This window comes from Mytilus edulis, chromosome 3 (assembly GCF_963676685.1).
Source record: "Mytilus edulis chromosome 3, xbMytEdul2.2, whole genome shotgun sequence".
Taxonomy (NCBI): domain Eukaryota; kingdom Metazoa; phylum Mollusca; class Bivalvia; order Mytilida; family Mytilidae; genus Mytilus; species Mytilus edulis.
In genome coordinates, this window is record NC_092346.1 from 83422731 (window position 1) to 83443224 (window position 20494).

At 32.3% G+C, this 20494-nt stretch overlaps 1 protein-coding gene across 1 annotated transcript; it reads right to left on the reverse strand.

The window, feature by feature from the left end:
* Positions 1-9297: 9297 nt before the first annotated feature.
* On the reverse strand, positions 9298-20486 carry LOC139514560 (potassium channel subfamily K member 1-like). The gene is made up of 4 exons (XM_071303938.1): positions 20068-20486; positions 15958-16101; positions 12798-13196; positions 9298-11961 (listed from the first exon to the last, which is right to left on the reverse strand). The coding sequence occupies exons 1-4, from the start codon at positions 20249-20251 to the stop codon at positions 11726-11728; spliced, it is 963 nt and encodes a 320-aa protein (XP_071160039.1). The 5' UTR covers positions 20252-20486; the 3' UTR covers positions 9298-11725.
* Positions 20487-20494: the final 8 nt, after the last annotated feature.

The following is a 20494-nucleotide window of genomic DNA, read 5'->3' on the forward strand; positions in this document are numbered from 1 at the left end:
TTCGGACCAGGTGAGCTAATAATTGGACCAATGAATATAAATAACAGAGTAAAGAGGTGATTTTTTGTTGTTCAACGTCAAGTGACAAATATAACATGCATGCTCAGGACAATTATAATACAGATCAATTAGCAAAAAAAATAGAGTGAAATAATAAAAAAATAAAAGATATAGAACTAAGGAAACGATGATCCGGATACCCCACACCACCACACACACCACACACACCACCACCACCACCACTGTGACCACTATTATCACCCACAATCGCATACTTATTTACATCTCTGAAAAAAATATTTAATGTTGGTCTCATGGTCCCCCCCCCCCCCCCCATAATCAAGGTTCTGGATCCGCCCCTGGCGTCACAAGTTGTATAGCGCTTGGTCAGTTCGCCACAATAAAACAAACTCCAAAGTGAGTCTCTTTCTATATGAATATAGGAAAATAATCACAGGCGTTCCGTTGAAATTTCATCACTCAAATGTATCAATGGTTCACGTGAAATAATATTCAGACAATTCATCCAAAAAGTTTACAAGGCTGCAGGACCGAAAAACAACATCAAACCAATGATACTGAACGAACTTGTCAGTGTAATTGCCGCGAGTCCGTTCCAACTCCGTTCTAGCTCCGATATTTACCATCATTTACAGTTTGTCAATAAAAAAGGAAAGGACTAGCGAAATGCTAATGTCACACAGTATCAGAGTCGGATTTGGAGGGTGCAGGGGCCCCCTTTCTTGGAAAAAGTTTGGTTGATTATATCGGGAATCATTGAAGCAGGATCTTAGGCAGTCAGTGGGCCTCCACTTATGAAAATTTCTGGATCCGCCACTAACACTGACATACAAGAAAGGCCAGAAATATATACCTGCTAACTATAGATGAAAGTCGACCCCTATCATACTAATGTTGTAACATAATAAAACATACGAAACACGAAATAAGAAATATTTTATTAAAGAAAGCTCAATTATGGACATAAGTCAATAATAACGTAGATAAGTACTAGTTAATAAAATTCATAAACATTAACGACCTACCAGAAGGCTTACACTCAACAGTGAAACTGTTTGCAAACGATGCTGTTGTCGTTTTGGACAAACATGTCAGACAAATCCACAATGTCTGCCATCAACTACAAAAAGACCTGGACAAACTGACAAAATGGGGAAAATACTTTGGAAAATGGAGTTCCCCCTGAAAAATACAGCGTCCTCACGGTCACAAAAAAGAAAAATCAATTCAAGTCGAACTAAAAACTCCACGGCTACGCGCGTTATTCAGTGTGCACCAAATTTTTTATGTTATTTCTTCATAGACAAAAAATATTACAGTCATTCCTTAAATACAAAATGAGCAATTACACACAAATATAAAAGTCAATATATAGATTTAAAGAAGTCAGTATATAATATAAGGTCAAAGTTAGCTATTTCTTCTGTAAAATACGAATCCGAACACAACAACGGACATCTGCGTGTATCGATCAAGTGTGGAACGGAGACCACAGTAAAAAAACGATATAGACGAACTCCTTTAGTTATGTATGATGAATTCAAGTCACAACTTTGACAACAATTGTCAAATGGTACCATCTATCGTGGTCCTTGAATGTAAGAATGGTAAACTGAGACTGTACGTGGACTATCGATAATTAAACGACTTAACAATAAAAGATAGCTATACGTTGCCAAAAATAGAAGATCCACTTGATATAACAGCTGGATGAATATTTTTTTTACCTGCGTAGACATGAAAAGTGGATATAATCAGGCAGAAATCCTGGAAGAGCACAAAGAAAGGAATACATTTACAGTAGTTTTTTTTTTTATTCTTTGAATACAACCGGATGCCATTTGAGTTTACCAATTCACTTACCACTTATCAAAGATGACAGAAGAAAGGTTAGCAGATTTACATCTAAAGATCTACTTATTTTCATCGATAATATGTCATCATCTTTGACGACTTTCGAAGAACAACTGGAAAATTTTCGCCTTGTTTTCAACCGGATAAGTCAGCACAACGTGAAGCTTGCACCAGACATATGTTCCTTCTTCGAGATGAAAGTCAAGTTCGTCGGTCATGTTGTCTCAGCAGATAGTGTTGAGATTCATCCAGCCGAGACGGAGAAGGTAGTTAGTTGGCCTAAACCTACCAACCCAGAAGATGTAAGATTTCTAGGATTTGTTGATTACTATCGATAATTCGTCAAACAGTTTAGCCATATCAGCATACCACTTACCGATTTGATGCCAAATCCAACTTTTAAGAAACCATGGCATTAGGGACAGGAACAGCAGTCAGCATTTAAGAGGTTAAATGAGTTGCTTATATCAGCACCAATACTAGGATAGAACAACAGTGAATTACCTTATGAATTGCACAACGACGCCTCCGGTACAGCACTATGAGCAGTTTTATACCCGGAGCAACAGGGAATCAAGAGTTAAATTATCTACTAAAGTAGAGGTCTTACAAAGTAGGAAAAGAGATACACATAACTGGAGTTTCTAGCACTGAAGTGGGCGGCAAGTGAAAAGCTCAAAGATTATCTCTATGGAAGCAACTTTACAGTTCTTACAATCTGTGACTGTTACTTGTGTTGTGATGAAAGGTTGAACATGGTAAAAGGTAAAAGTGCTTGTGTAAAGTCTGTGGGTGGTGACTGGGAAAAAAGGTTGTACATAATACTAGTAATAGGTTGAAGTGCTGGTGTATAGTCTGTTGATAGTGACTTCTGTTGTTGGGATGAATGGTTGGACATGATAGAAGGTTGAAATGCTGGTGCATCGTCTGCGGATGATGACTTGTGTTGTTCGGATGAAAGGTTGTGACTTCTGTTGTTAGGATGAATGGTTGGACAAGATAGAAGGTTGAATTGCTGGTGCATCGTCTGCGGATGATGACTTGTGTTGTTCGGATGAAAGGTTGTGACTTCTGTTGTTAGGATGAATGGTTGGACAAGATAGAAGGTTGAAATGCTGGTGCATCGTCTGCGGATGACGATGATGACTTGTGTTGTTCGGATGAAAGGTTGAACATGGTACAAGATTGAATTGTTGGTGTATAGTCTGTGAATGGTGCTGTATGGTTGAAAGCTTGAACATGGTAAAAGGTTGAAGTGCTTGTGTCATAATATGTGGTATGTGACGGTGACTAGTGTTTTAGTGAAGAAAGGTTGAGCATGGTAAACGGTTGTAGTGTTTGTGCATAGCCTGTGGCATATGACTTGTGTTGGTGTATAGCCTGTGGATTGTGACTTGTGTTGTCGAGATGAAAGGTTGAACATGGTAAAAGGTTGAAGTGCTGGTGCAGACGTTTGTTTATGATGACTTCTGGTGTTTGAATTAAAGGTTCAACATAGTACAACGTTTGAAGTGCTTATGTACTAGTCTTGGGATGGTAACTTGCGTTGTTGGGATGAAAGGTTAAACTGCTGTCTGATGTAAAGCCTGTGGATGGTGACTTGTGTTGTTGGGATGGAAGGTCGAACATGATAATATTGAAGTGCTGGCGTAATAGTCTATAGATAGTGACGTGTGTTATTGTGATGAAAGGTTGAGTCGCCTGAGCAGAGTGTGAGTAATGGTGTAGAAGTCTGTGAATGGTGACTTGTGTTATTGGAATGGAAGGATTAACATGGTATAAGGTTTACAGTGCTGGTGTAGTAGTCTGTGGATGGTGATTTGTAATATTTTGGTAAAATGTTGAATATGGTACAACGTTTGAAGTGTTAGTGATATAATCTGTGGATGGTGACTTGTGTTGAAAAAGTTGAGCATGGAAAAAAAATTTAAGTGCTGGTGTATAGTCTGTAAATGCTAACGTTTTAGGATTGTAAGGTTGAAGTGCTGGTGTAGTCTGTAGATGTTGACTTGTGTTGTTTGGATGAAAGTTAAATATGGTACAAGGTTGAAGTGCTGGTGTATAGTCTGTAGATGGCAACTTGTGTTGTTTGGATGAAAGTTAAATATGGTACAAGGTTGAAGTGCTGGTGTATAGTCTGTAGATGGCGACTTGTGTTGTTTGGATGAAAGTTGAACATGGTTAAAGGTTGAAGTGCTGGTGTAAAGTCTGTAGATGGCGACTTGTTTTGTTTGGATGAAAGTTAAATATGGTACAAGGTTGAAGTGCTGGTGTAGTCTGTAGATGTTGACTTGTGTTGTTTGGATGAAAGTTAAATATGGTACAAGGTTGAAGTGCTGGTGTATAGTCTGTAGATGGCGACTTGTGTTGTTTAGATGAAAGTTGAACATGGTTAAAGGTTGAAGTGCTGGTGTATAGTCTGTAGATGGCGACTTGTGTTGTTTAGATGAAAGTTGAACATGGTTAAAGGTTGAAGTGCTGGTGTATAGTCTGTAAGTGGCGACTTGTGTTGTAGTGATGAAAGTTGAACATGGTACAAGGTTGAAGTAATTGTGTTGTAGTTTATGGAAGGTGACTCCTGTTTACTGTTTCTATGAATGGTGACATCAGATCATGCTTTCTTAGATCAAATGGGGCTGATCTTGTACCTGCCAATATTTTACAGGTATTCTATTCAGCATTTTTAAACATGCATCACCCTTCTTGTGGAAATTCTAGAACAATCCTTCTTAAGGTTCATGTGGACCCTATGGCTAATATGGCCGTATTTTCACCTCAAAATTTACTCTGAGTACAGACAAACCTGTGCATCTGTAAAAATTTTCAGGCATAGCATGCCCTAGATAAATAAATTTCAAATATGTTTTGTGTTTTAGAGAAATAAAAACTTACCAGGATTTTGCCGTGCACTTTTTTTCATTCCTCCAGAAGGTGCCAAAATAAACTAAGTTGGGAAACAGGTTTGAGAACTTCCCCACAGGTAATTATTGAAGTGAGCTGTTTTGTTTGACATGGACATGAGATGGACAATAGATACCTGACAATAATTGGTTATTTAAACTGTGTACCTGAGTGGACCATATCAAGGTAAACTCAACTGTTTGTTAATTTTATCATCTTCTGCAGGGACGAAAAAAAGTGTACGGTAAAATTCAGTTAAGTTATGAATTTTCTAAATCATACAATGCATTTGAATTTTATTTATCTAGGGCATGCTATGCCTTAAAACTTCCCAAAATGCACAGGTTTGCCTGTACTCAGATTAAATTTTGAGGTGAAAATACGGCCATTTTAGCCATAGGGTCCACATGAACCTTAATATACTTGATCTATTCATTGATAATTTGTCTTGCTGGCATTACATATACTTCGCATCTAAAACTTCCAAGTTAACCTTTGTATTCACCAATTCCTTAAACCAGAATCATTCAGCCACAATATTGAGTCATATCTTTCTTTTGACACTAATCGTAATTTGTGATACATTTACTGTACAATGGGAAATCTTGCTGTAGAGACATTTAGGTGTATTCTTTACCAGAACAATAGTGTCAATATATTTGTACTGTATTTTAAGTTGCTCAATGTTCTGATATGTATTCCTAGATATATATGTTATAGTACTTTATTAAACAAATATTGTTTTGAAACCTGAAATAGAGAAAAACCCAAGACAAACATCAGTGTGTTAGAATTAAAGTTAAAAAAGTTCAGATCATATCAAATGTAATATTTCATCAAAAGACATAAGGGTCGATCAACTGGATTTCATTTAATTAATTCAAGAGTTTGTTACAACAATCTATATATAATCAAAAGGGATAATTCAATTGTTACAAAACTTTATACTATATGTCATATGACCCCTGGTTTTGGTGGGGTTCATGTTGCTATGTTTAGTGTTCTGTTGACAGTTGTTTTTCATTGTTTCACTTTGACTTATTTAATTTGAATCTCCTGTTGGAATCTTCTGCGTCTTACATGTATGTGTATAAAATAGTGATTATTTTAATAGTGCAATTGGTTACTTTCTCATTAAAATTAAATCTAGCTGTATATGGGGGTCTTGATTCATGAGTAAAACGATGGAGAAAAATAGCAAAAAAGTAAGGAATTAAGAATAATTTTTTTAAACTAATTGCAATTTAAAATTTCTTTTATTGACCTAACAGCAGTACAAACATCTGTATAACAATTAACAAGTCACAACATTGTAAAGAATATAAATAAAGGTTCATTATTATGTCATCTCTAAAAAAAGGTATTGCTGTAGTTTCATACCATGGAAAATATCCATAATTGATAGAAATAGACTATGTGAATGAGTCAAAATCTCCCTGCCTTCTTTTTGTCAATGTTTGGTCCTGTATTGGCCATGGGATCTCATGAGCCGAAATTCCAGATAAAATCAGAATAGTTAAATACGCACCCACAGAAGTTTTGACATACACCATAAGAATCAAATATTTGTTTTGAATAGTCATAAAATCTGGTAGATTGGTTGCCACTTAAAGTAAGTCAGTAAGAAGTTTTTTTAAGCTTTTTGAAGTTATCAATTTTTTAATTTTCAGTTTTTAACATTTTCGACCCATTTTTAAACAAATAAAATGATAGATTTCTATATCATATATATTGTCATTGAATTTCTTTTACAGTTTTCATACTACTGACTTAGATAGTCATGCAGTTATTTTAAACATAATCTCATATGAAATAGTAAACAATACAACAATCTTAATAAACATGATAAAGATATTAATAATAAAGAAATAATACAGAAATATTTTTTGTATAATAATAAATAAGATTGTATATAAATGTATACAACAAAACTTTAAAACAATGGAATTACATCACACACAAAAATAGTTCATAGGCAGAGACACATCACAGATAGACAAGGAATTCAAAAGATCAGTCTTTTGTTTAAATATTTGAACACAGAAAAAAAAATCAGCAAAATTTTGAAGCATTTACTTTATATCTATGACTAACATTTTTATCTAATAAACTTTAAAAATAAAATGTAAAATAATGCAGCATTATCAGATCATCATATAGTAACAGTCAGTAATGCATACAATTGAAGTCTATATATATACATATATATTGATACCTATTTATTATAATGCTCTCATTCTAGTGGTAGCAGTTAATAATGTTTATAAAGAAGCTATATATAATGCATGTATAGTTTAGGAAAACTGTTTTTTAATCCTACTATACAAATCCTTGATTAAAATATCATTGGATTTATCATGCATAAAACTCTACAAATATTGGCCCAATAGTTTCAGTGACCTATTTTTTTTTTAAAGATAACTGATGACCGAAGCCAAGTGATGACAATAACTCAAATGACCCTTTGGTCCAAATAAGGTAAAAAGTAAGATTATATGTAAATAGAAAAACTATCACATTTTAAAATGATTTTTGATTTAGTACATGTTATTTTTTTTTAAACACTACATAAATCATGCCACAAATAGCTAGAATTATTGGTCACTAGCTATATTAGTAAACTGTGAAACTATATTAAAACAAGAGGCTCTCAAGAGCCTGAATCGCTCACCTGAATTTTTTTGGTTTAATCTCTCATCAATGATTATTTTGGCTTTTCAATTTATTTAAATGTTCTTTGAATCGTCCTATTTTCTTCAAAAGCAAAAAAAAATCATTTTCTCCTATGTTCTATTTTAGCCATAGGAGCTATGTTTCTTGACATACAAGGAAATGAAATATAAAATTTATACTAGATACTCTGAAACTCTGAAACTCATTTAGCCTAAGTTTGGCTGAAATTGATACAGCAGTTTCATAAGAGAAGATTTTTTAAAGTAAGTCAACATGGTGAACAAATTGTGAAAAAAAGTCTTTAAAGGGCAATAACTCCTAAAGAGGTCAATTGACAATTTTGGTCAAATTGACTTATTTGTAGATCTTACTTTGCTGATCATATTTTCTGTTTACAGTTTATCTTTATCTATAATAATATTCAAGATAATGACCAAAAACTGCAAAATTTCCTTAAAATTACCAATTAAGTGGCAGCAACCCAACAATTGGATGTTTGATTCATCTGAAAATTTCAGGGCTGATAGATATTGACCTAATGAACATTTTTACTCCATGTCAGATTTGCTCTTAATGCTTTCGTTTTTGAGATATAAGCCAAAAACTGCATTTGACCCCTATGTTCTATTTTAAGTAACGGTGGCCATGTTTTTTGACGGATCAAAAATCAAAGCACAAACTTTGTGCAGGATAATCTAAGGAACAACCATGCTAAGTTTTAACCAAATCCATTCAGTAGTTTCAGAGGAGAAGATTTTTTAAAGTTAGCAAATATGATGAACAAATTGTGAAAAATTGTCATTAAAGGACAATAACCCCTTAAGGGGTCAATTGACAATTTTGGTCAAATTAACTTATTTGTAGATCTTACTTTGCTGATCTTTTTTGCTGTTTACAGTTTATCTTTATCTATAATAATATTCAAGATAATGACCAAAAACTGCAAAATTTCCTTAAAATTACCAATTAAGTGGCAGCAACCCAACAATGGTTTGTTTGATTCATCTGAAAATTTCAGGGCTGATAGATCTTGACCTAATGAACATTTTTACTCCATGTCAGATTTGCTCTAAATGCTTTCGTTTTTGAGATATAAGCCAAAAACTGCATTTGACCCCTATGTTCTATTTTAAGTAACGGCGGCCATGTTTTTTGACGGATCAAAAATCAAAGCACACACTTTGTGCAGGATAATCTAAGGAACAATCATGCTAAGTTTTAACCAAATCCATTCAGTAGTTTCAGAGGAGAAGATTTTTTAAAGTTAGCAAATATGATGAACAAATTGTGAAAAATTGTCATTAAAGGACAATAACCCCTTAAGGGGTCAATTGACAATTTTGGTCATATTAACTTATTTGTAGATCTTACTTTGCTGATCTTTTTTGCTGTTTACAGTTTATCTTTATCTATAATAATATTCAAGATAATGACCAAAAACTGCAAAATTTCCTTAAAATTACCAATTAAGTGGCAGCAACCCAACAATGGTTTGTTTGATTCATCTGAAAATTTCAGGGCTGATAGATCTTGACCTAATGAACATTTTTACCCCATGTCAGATTTGCTCTAAATGCTTTCGTTTTTGAGATATAAGCCAAAAACTGCATTTGACCCCTATGTTCTATTTTAAGTAACGGCGGCCATGTTTTTTGACGGATCAAAAATCGAAGCGCACATTTTGTGCAGGATATACTAAGGAACAATCATGTTAAGTTTCATTCAAATCCATTCAGTAGTTTCAGAGGAGAAGATGTTTGAAAAATTGTTAACGACGACAGACGACGACGACGGACGCCAAGTGATGAGAAAAGCTCACATGGCCTTTTAGGCCAGGTGAGCTAATAAGGAGATGTGGTGAAATTACCCTTTTAAATGTAAACTCATGATTAATGACAAACTGTTGGAGTCGTGGCAAGTAAAAGAGATATATGTGTTATCATTGGCCTTTGATTTATATGCAATGTATAGATCTATATAACAGAAAATAGAAAAGTACAAAAAGATAAAAAATTCAGCAATTTAACATAACTTAATTTCTAGACAAGGTCTAAGAATCATGTTAAAAATATAAAACTTAATACTATCTCACTGATAAAAGAAATGAATACTACATGTACTTATTTTTTTTTATTATAAAATATGGCAAGGTCTATCAGAAATAATTCTTATTAAGGAATGACTGTAATTTTTTTTCTGTCTATGAAGATACACACTGACCAAAATAGCATGTTATTTAAAAGTGTGCATCACATTTTGAGATAATTTCCAAGACAGAAAAATTATTACAGTAAATTTATAATATGATTCTAAATTCAACCAGAAGATGTATTACATGTAAAATTAAACTATTTTTTTTTATAATCTTAAAAATCTTATTTGATTAAAATCAAAAGTCACAGAAGATAACTGAGGAGATAAAGTTCACAACCTGTATGTATATATGGAATTTGTTCATATTTCAAAAACACAAAATAACCTCACTAACCTTTCAACTTTAATATAAAATTTAATATTGATAAAAAAAAATGCAATTCTATCCCATTCTGAAATGAAAACATTTGACATAAAGTTGTCATGGCTAGTAAAAGTTTGCATACCAATTGTTTGGGTTTTAGCAAAACATCCTTTCCTTGGTTTTCAAGGTTACCACATGAAGGGGTACTTTTTGATACTGCATATCAAACACAATTAAATAAATTAAATAAATCAAATAAATCAAATAATTAAAAAAAGGAAAAAAATGATAGAAAAATATTATAAGGCAAGAAGTATACATTATTATTGCACAACTAAAATAAAAAGCACCGGCATTAGCATTATGCATACATTATTATGCTAAGTCTATAAATAAATTAACATGATAAAGATACAAAAAATATAAATGCATAAAGAAGAAATGGACAAATATTATTTCATACTGTCTAATTATAATGGAATTTACAGTATTGTATATCAGTTACTCTTCTTAAATAAAAGTAAAAACTAACCATGCAAACAGAAGTAAAATAAATGTACAGTTTGTATATGAACAATATGTCCATGAAACATAAATCTAAAAAAAATAAGTTAAATCATTTATAAGTATTGGTGGGGAAAATAAATTTTCAATGTAAGTCATATTTACCAAATATTGACAACATTAAAATTGCTTCTATGTGAATATCTATAAAAATAGCACATTTATTTCTACTTTTCCAAGCAAAAACTATTTGTTCGCATCAGTGCAAACATTCACACACATACAATTATTTTAAACAAATTACACAAATTTTTAACACCTACTGAAGATCACATGGTACATTATAAGGTACAGATTCAGATTCCTCCATTATATTCTATATCTATTCAAAAGTCCATATTTACGGAACAGAAAGAGATATTAACTTAAAATTTTGAATCTCTGTTATTGTCTTTTAAAAGATATACAAAGTTTTGAAACATTTGCAATAGTGCCTCACTTTCCCTATTAGAGTATATATAGTACTACACAATTATACATGAGTAATAATAAACAAACAAAAACTTTATATATATAAAAATTTACTTAATCTGATTTTGGAATGTGTGGTTTTAAAACATTTGACAGCATATCTTCACACATGAGTCAATATCCCTCAAAGTCAGACACTCAAATATAATATGTAAACAAAAAATCTCTGTGCAGGGATATTGGACATGTTGCAATTTTTAACAAGTGACTCAGTTTAACCATTTATTCTGATTCAAGTGCAGAGGACCATAAAATAAAAGTGTGAAAACTATGGAGTTCAAAAATGTATGCAAAGAACTGAATTTCTGAAGAATATCTTCTATAACAAAAAAATCATTTTTACCTTGAGGAGCCTCATCAAAAGCACTTTATTTGGCTTTATTTAGGGTAAGAAAAAAAAGGAGAAATGTTATCGCTCTTCATAGTTCATAGTTCATACCCTCAAAATGCAACAACATATATATGTGAAAATGTCTCAGCTTTGAAACAAGCCATCATACATGTCATACATACATGTTTACCATATATCATATGGACAGAGAAATTGAAGAAATTGCTATCATCACTGCCTACATTGTACCTGTAGGAATTGCACATATTGACCATGTACATGATGTATATATATATATATATATTATTTAGGGGGAAACAAAAGTCTGCTGGAATAAAAATCTATAAACTTATCAATAATGACTTACAACTTATATCATATGAACTACCTTCTTGTAGAATTCTACCATTTTAACTTAATACACAACAATTTTAAAATTTACTACAAATCTTCTACTGCTCTGTATTTCTTTCACTTGTTTCAGCCTGTACTGCTGTTGGTTGCTCTTCATCCACATGTTTGGTATATTTAGTACCAGTCTTTTCTATAGAAGTTTTCAGTGCTGTTCGCTCTTCATCCTCATCCTTGTCAGACTTCATATAGAAATGGAATCCAATGTTGAGTTCAGGTATATCGTACAGCACACTCATTAACAGCATCATAGCCCATAATCCTATCACTAAATAGCCTATCAAAACAATAATAATATACTTAAGGTGTGTAAATTTATCAATTATCTACACCAATTAAACATCTCTTTACATTCTCATTACAAAGTCTGCTGTAATCGGACCATAAATATCAAGCTAAAGGTATATACTATTGATTATATTATTTATATTGGAGTACCTTAATTTCTATATACATGTATACTAGTTATACACAGCGGTGAATCCAAAGATTTTTTATAAGAGGGGGCCCACTGATTGCCTAAGAAGAAGCCCGCTCCAGTCATGCTTCAATGATTCCATAAATAATCAACCATTTTTTTTCTCTCTAAAGGGGGGCCTGGGCCCCCTGAAAAACCCTCTAAATCCACCTCTGATACATTTAAATTTGAGTTAAGTTATCTTAGCACATACATAACCTATCAAATAAACTATGTAATAAATATCAAGTCTAAAGCAGCACTGAATCTGAAGGTTGAGCACTACATAAAATTAAATATAATTGTAATTTATTTTATATTCAATTGATGATTTTATACTGGATTATGATATAGATATAACCTTCCCTTCTCTTCTTTATAGTGATAATCAGATTTAATTTCAAATTAATACATATTTCATGAGTCCAAAGATGTATCAAAATTGTATCAGCTGAGTTCTGTCATTATTGTTTAACATGTTAATTGTAAAAGAATGAAAAGTTGAAATATAATAATTTAATCAAATTTAAATACTAATATGATACTTTTCTCATTTTGTTTTGATAAGACTTTATGTACTTCTGAGGCCAATGTTATCTAAATCAAGCATATATATCTAAAATTCAATATAAACAAGAAATAAATATCCAACTTACATGTGGTCGCCACCTTGTATAGGGGTCTTAATTCCTGCTCTGGGTTGTCTCCTGGTATGTAGTCTCCAAGGCCTATTGTTGTCATGGAAATAAAACAATAATAGAAAGCATCAAGGTAGTTCCATGTGGGCTCCAAAGTAGAGTAAACGGCGGCAGGAATCAGAAAAATAAAGACAAGAAGCACAAGTATCACGAAAAAAAGGTGCAAAAGTTGTATATGGAAAACTTTGTACAGGTGTCCTAATTTACGAAACAGAAAGTATAAGAACACTTTAGTTGGTATCATAAGTCTCTCGACTATTGCACTAAATAAGATCAACGTCAGAGGTATACCAATTACGGTATAAACAATAATAAATCCTTTCCCTTCATCTGATAAGGGTGTAACTCTTCCATAACCTGTAAAAAGAACAGATCAAATTAAATGATAAATACATGTACACTTGTACATGTCATAATAGTAATAAAATATTAAATATATGTATATTAATAATGTGTGTGTCAATTTCATATACGTACAATGTAGGCCCTACAAATTGCAAATTTCGTATGTTTCTTAAAAACTTGTTTTATAATGTTTAATAAACCCGATCATGACGAGCATTGAAACCTTAAAAAAGATTTGGATGCAGAATATATATATTAAGTCTATACAAAGAAGCAGATCTTAGTCAAATGTCATTTTGACATGAACAATCCGATGAATGTTTGTCATATTTCAAATTGTACTGAAAACTACCAGTTAATGTAATTTATATTTATTTAGTCAATCATCTTTCAAAATGTTATTTACATTAGCAGTGGAAGACGTCCGATAATCATAAGACAAGATGCAAATGAAACAAAAATTTATACTATATATTATACTTTGGAACCATCTATATCTAGGCTACATGTATTCCAGGAAATAAAACTGTATTGACACATAGGCTATTTATACATGTATAATAAGACACACCACTTCTGGATGCAAATGTTTCATAAATCATCAAACTTTGGGCATATTTTAATGCAAATAATACATTTTATCATAAATTTTTATTTCTTGAAATGATATATACAACTTTTTTAGTCAGGTTCAGATTAACTCTGTAAGATGGACATAGACAGAACAGTCATGACAATTCAACACATGACAACGATTCAATATACCAAATGTATTTTATTGTTGCTTGCTTAATGGCAGTGGCAATTAATAAGTAATACGAATGATAGGTTAAGCAAGGTTGGATGATAAGGATGCTGTTTTTAGCAATTTGACTGCCACTAGAAAACAATGGTATGCTCAAAGGCACAGACACTTGTCTCAGAATTTTTTTTCCTATATACCTTAATATAACACAAGGTACTTAACTTGCATTTTAGAAAAATGTCAGGTGGTGACGAAATTCCATTATATGCCGCTTTGTAGGCTGTCAACCCCACTAAAACTTGTTATATCATAAATCTAAATTGATTTATCTTTACAATGGTGTATAACATGCCTACATTTGTTGTCGGAATCATCCGTAGCAATCCTACCCAAGTATGTCAATCGTAATAATTTTGCAAACCGCTGAAGAATTGGCAATAAACGCGTCACGTCTCCTTATATTATATCTCGGTTTCCGATTGGTCAATTTTATGGGAAAGTCTAAATGATTCTCAGAGTTATCTGATCTTATTTCATTTTATACATAAAGTCAAGAGAGAGTCTGAACGATATTGACGTCATGGGAAAATTTGTAAGTTATTACACATACCACAAATAACACTTGTTAGATTTTTTTCACGGTATCTTATACAATTTTACTAACTGGATGATAAGTTCTATTCATACGAAAACCAACAGTATTTTCTGAAGCAATTTTTATAATAAATCATTTACTGCGAGACGTGTATTGCCAATTTTGTGTAGTTTGACGATAATTACTATTGACATACTTGCATGGGTAGGATTACTACGGATGATTCCGACGACAAAAGTAGGCCTGTTATATATACACCATTGTGAAGATAAATCAATTTAGATTTACAGCATAACAAGAGATAGCGGAGTTGACAGCGTAGACACAGCATTTTTAATGGAATTTCTTCACCGTATGACATTTTTCTAAATCGTGAGTTAAGTTCCTTGTGTTATATACATTTGTAAAGGTATATAGGGGGAAAAAATTCTGAGACGAGTGCCTGTCCTCAAAGGGCAGAAATTTAGCCTTGAAACAGGTCAGCTATGGTCTGTAGCTATACATCGTATATATATATAGTGGACCCATATAATATAACTTATTTAAATGCAGAGTGTGTGGCACTTTATCTACACTCTGTCATCTGATTCTGACCAGACGTGGCTGCAATTTTATACATTTTTCATCCCACAGAGCAAAAGGGATAATCCATTTTTAAAAGTAAGGGTTATACTGCCAGTCAGAAGAAGGCCAAGTTGACCATATTTCAATTAACAAGTTAACATTAGGTCAAATATATTCAAAATTATTAAAGTAGACCTGTTACTTTTATTTAAAGTAGTAATTGAACCACGAGATCCATCAGGTCAAGAACAGTAGGAAACGCCAATACTAGCTCAAGAGCAATAAATAGATGATAAGTACATTGGGTGTAATACCACCATTGATTTTCCCCTATTAGTCTTTGTTAAATTTGCACTTTTCTAAAAAATGTGCAGAATTTATCTTTGTTTCAAAAAAAGAAATACTTGGCATGAGTAAAGATTTATCCTGTCCAGTACTATAGAAAAAAATTCACATCACATTTCATTGCATATAAGAAAATAACCATCACTGGAAGTTAACCAATCAAATTTCTCCCCTTTTTTTTTTTTATCTGTGTTCAATGTTTAGTCACCATGTAACCTTAAGATTACAAAACATTCTATAGAAATCTCAAAAAAAAAAATATGGTGCTTTGAATTACCCATATGTTTATGGCACAGATATGTTTTACTGCAATAAAATGTAGGATTAATTACCTACAACTGTCAAATTCAGGGGAATGCTTTTGTTCGACCTTTTTTCGTATACAACCGGATGTGACTTACCATGATTTGGTGGTATTACACCTAAAGAATGGAGAAGTAATGGCAAAAGATTTGAAAGCCTAAAAAATATATAAAGTGTTCCAATTTAACAAACTGTTATTTGTACAAATATATAGATGTTACCTATAGTTGTTAGCACTGTTACAGAGAAGAAAATTGACTGTCCAAAGCTCCAGTTAGGTTCTGCCATTGTTACATTTTTAGTGGATGATACACCTTTATGAGCAGCATTATTGATTTCAATCAGAAACTTTTCCAAGTCACCATCTGAAAAAAGAAAACAGTATAAAAACATTTGCTATTATATTATAGAAATAGTACATGTATATGAATATATAAATAATTTGAGACAATATTGATAGTGTGTCAGACATTTGCTAAAATTTTGAAAAAAATATATACCCCTTCAAAAAAAAAAACCCCAACTTTTTGACCCCCTCCTCCCTTTGGAGTAATTACCCTCAAATGCAAACAAAGCATTTCCTTTCTAGTATGGAACCTTGTACTACAATTTTAGAGAGATCCATTCACTTAAACACAAATTATTGTTTGGATAAAATGCTTCTTTTTGCCCCTAACTCCTGCAGGTTTGGGCAATAACCCCTCAACTCAATCCCAGCAATCCCTTAGTGATATGGAATACTGTCTGATTGTGGTACAATGTCAGAGAGATCCATACACTTGCATGTAAGTTATTTTCTGGAAACTACAAAATTGCTTGTTTACGGCCCCTTATTCCTAAACTGTTGTTACCATAACCCCCAAAAACAATCCAAACCTTTCTTTTGTGATTTTGAACCTTCTTGTAAAATTTTATAGAGATTCATTTACTTAAAAATTAAAGTTATTGTCCTTAAACCAAATGTGTCATTGGACAGCGACAACATCAAAACAGTTTAAAACCAGATGCTCCACAGGGCGCAGCTTTATACGACCGCAGAGGTTGAACCCTGAATGGTTGGGGCAAGTATGGACACAACATTCAAGCTGGATTCAGCTCTAAATTTGGATTGTGATGAAATAGTTGACACAGCATAGGTTTCTGACACAGAATGAATGTGGTCTAATGAACTTAAAATATTTTGTTTGCCTTTGAGCAATTCACTATGCTGTTGAATATTAATCCTCTCAAAAAAATGTTTGAAGAAATTTTCTTTTTATTTTCACATCCCCCTTTCCCTTTTTCTAAAACTGATCTCAATTCAAATTTCTAATGGAGTTTGCAACAATAACTACTCATTTAAATACATCATAAAATATTAAAATGTAAAATAAAGTGCTTGTTATCACTGAATGGTAAAGATTGTTTTAATTTATCAGTTGGTAGTAAAAGTGAATATACATTGTATATTGTATAAAACAATAATTTAAGTTGATTCAACTACTATTCTGGACAAAGAAAGATAACTCCAATTGAAAATTTCTTGCTATTGTGCAATTAGATATTTCTTGCTATTGCGCAATACTGTGCAATTGAAAATATTTGCTATTGCACAATACTGTGAAATTGAAGATTTTTTGCTATTGCGCAATACAGTGCAATTGAAAATTTCTTGTTATTGCACAATACTGTGCAATTGAAGATTTCTTGCTATTGCTGAATACTGTGCAATTGAAAAATTCTTGCTATTGCACAATACTTAATATAATAATTTTGGTTCCTGTTTTGAACAAACTTGAAAACTGGGCCCATAATCAAAAATCTAAGTACATTTTTAGATTCAGCATATCAAAGAACCCCAAGGATTCAATTTTTGTTAAAATCAAACTAAGTTTAATTTTGGACCCTTTGGACTTTAATGTAGACCAATTTGAAAACAGGACCAAAAATTAAGAATCTACATACACAGTTAGATTCGGCAAATCAAAGAACCCCAATTATTCAATTTTTGATGAAATCAAACAAAGTTCAATTTTGGACCCTTTGGGCCCCTAATTCCTAAACTGTTGGGACCAAAACTCCCAAAATCAAACCTAACCTTCCTTTTATGGTCACAAACCTTGTGTTTAAAATTTCATAGATTTCTATTTACTTATTCTAAAGTTATGGTGCGAAAACCAAGAATAATGCTTCTTTGGGCCCCTTATTCCTAAACTGTTGGGACCTCAACTCCCAAAATCAATCCCAACCTTCCTTTTGTGGTCATAAACCTTGTGTTTTATTTTCATTGATTTCTATTCACTTATACTAAAGTTAGAGTGCGAAAACCAAGAATTAAGTTTATTTGGGCCCTTTTTTGGCCCCTAATTCCTAAACTGTTGGAACCAAAACACCCAAAATCAATCCCAACTTTCCTTTTGTGGTCATAAACTTTGTGTCAAAATTTCATAGATTTCTATTTACTTAAACTAAAGTTATAGTGTGAAAACCAAGAAAATGCTTATTTGGGCCCTTTTTGGCCCCTTATTCCTAAAATGTTGGGACCAAAACTCCCATAATCAATCCCAACCTTCCTTTTATGGGCATAAACCTTGTGTTAAAATTTCATAGATTTCTATTCACTTTTACTAAAGTTAGAGTGCGAAAACTAAAAGTATCGGACAACGACGACGACGCAAGACAACAACGACGACGCCAACATGATAGCAATATACGACGAAAAATTAAAATTTTTGCGGTCGTATAAAAAAATTATGGTCGTATAAAAACTAAGTCCATATATATCATTTTCATGTAAAAGTAAAATATAAAGGAAAAACAGGAATTTATTCGAAATATATTTTTACAAAATTTCCTTCTAGATAATAGATACCTGCTTTTGATCATAAACCAGCTTTCTATCCAAGTTTGGTAGAAATCCAGGATAGTTTAAGAAAGTTATTATAATTTTAAAAACTATAATATCTGTGGCCACTGCTGATGAAATAAGAATCTCTATGTCTCGCTTATGCGTCAAAAGTTACAGCCTCAACAAAAAAGATCCACATTTGGTGTTTTGTATTTTAGTAATTGATTGTTATCCTATTACAGTTGGTGTTATTTCTTTAATTTCTACTTTTTCATTGTACATTTGGTAGGTGATAAAACTATATTTGGATGGAAACGTGTCTCATTGGCACTCATACCACATCTTCCTACATGTATATCTATTGAGCCACCTGCACCAAAATCTTTTCAAATTACTAGTCTAGTCTGAATACCAAGATTTCTGATATTTTTCTTTTGTGTCTAAACAAAATTTGAAAATACTTATATAACTACTAGCTACACTGCATATATATACATTGTATGTACACATGTATAGTCTGAATAAAGATTAACTAGTCTGGGGAATCAGACAAGTAGCTATTAAACTGCTTGAGATAAATTCTGTTGAGATCAATAATTTTATCAATTTTAATTTCAACAGCTTTTCATATGGTCTTACTATGTAGCGTTTTTTTTTAACCAAACAAAAATAGGTTTCATTTGGACCATTTCAATTTGTAAAGATCCACATGTATGTTCAACATCTATACTACAGTTTAGTTACTGTAAATTCAGAAATTATTACGTGCATTTATTATAGCAACTTTGTCAGTTAAGACTTAAATGCGATTTTAATTTTTACGATTTCGAGAAAAACCCTGGTAAATTCATATACATGATATAAAATATTTTAAAATGTGTCCTTGAATTATTGCGTTTACTGTTACAACTTTGTCGTTTTCGTCGCAATAATAAAAACCTCGAAATAACTCCTGAATTTACAGTAGTATTAAAGTATTTACTGCTATATAGATGTATATATATGTACATATAAAAGTGAATAAACCACAAGCTGAAGGAATAGCAAGGACTCGAAGGTTATGGACATCTTACCATACATATCAAATTCATTTTACATTTGTATGTAACTAATTTCAATAAAAAATAATTTTACAGAGTTAATTACACATCTGAATACACCTTTTGTCCGTCATTACTGGTCATCACACAGGCTCCCGTAAAATTTTGAAGTCACAATACAAAATATCTGACGCCACAATGGAAAATTGATTGTTGTATGACGTCAATAGTTCAAGCGGAACTGATTCTTGGGTCAGCAGGGAATAGTGAAAAGGTGTATTGAGACCGACAAAACACTCTATTTGCCAGAGTCCATACAAATTGACAATCTAGTGCTAAGAAGGCTGCTTTGACATACATGTAGCCAAAAAGTATCAAATTCATTTTCTAACTCCTTCAGGAAACTATTATATTTTAAGGATCTGTCAGGATCTGTGTTTTATAAATGATAAAATCATAATTACCAGTAAGACATTTACTATGGTCTTTTAGAAATTTTTCCCTCACATCACGAACATGTACAGTCAAATCTCTTTCCCTTGGTCCTTCTATTGCTGAAAAAACAGATGCTCCAATAACAATGTAAAGCAAATAGAACCCAGACAGTGCTAATAGTCGCACTGTACTTTTTCTTAAGGATAATGACATGATTTTGATCGAACCTCAAGGGTAGAAAGTTGAGTTGCAAAAAAATACCAAGTTCTGCGGATTGAAAGGATCCTTCAACTTATTGTCTTGCGCTAATTTGTTTTTAATTTCCTGACTCACATCAAATAGAGTAAGTCATTGAAATATAACATATTGTAGCACAATCGTCCTCATTATGGTGACCGTGGAACGCAGATTGATTGGACACCGGAAAAAATTACCCTGCGATATATTCCACTGTAT

Coding starts and splice junctions, on each gene's coding strand:
- LOC139514560 (XM_071303938.1), bottom strand. CDS start 20,251: ATGTCATTATCCTTAAGAAAAAGTACAGTGCGACTATTAGCACTGTCT. Junction 16,102..20,067: donor CCATAGTAAATGTCTTACTG/GTAATTATGATT, acceptor TTCTTTTTTCAG/ATGGTGACTTGGAAAAGTTT. Junction 13,197..15,957: donor AACAGTGCTAACAACTATAG/GTAACATCTATA, acceptor TTCTTTTTACAG/GTTATGGAAGAGTTACACCC.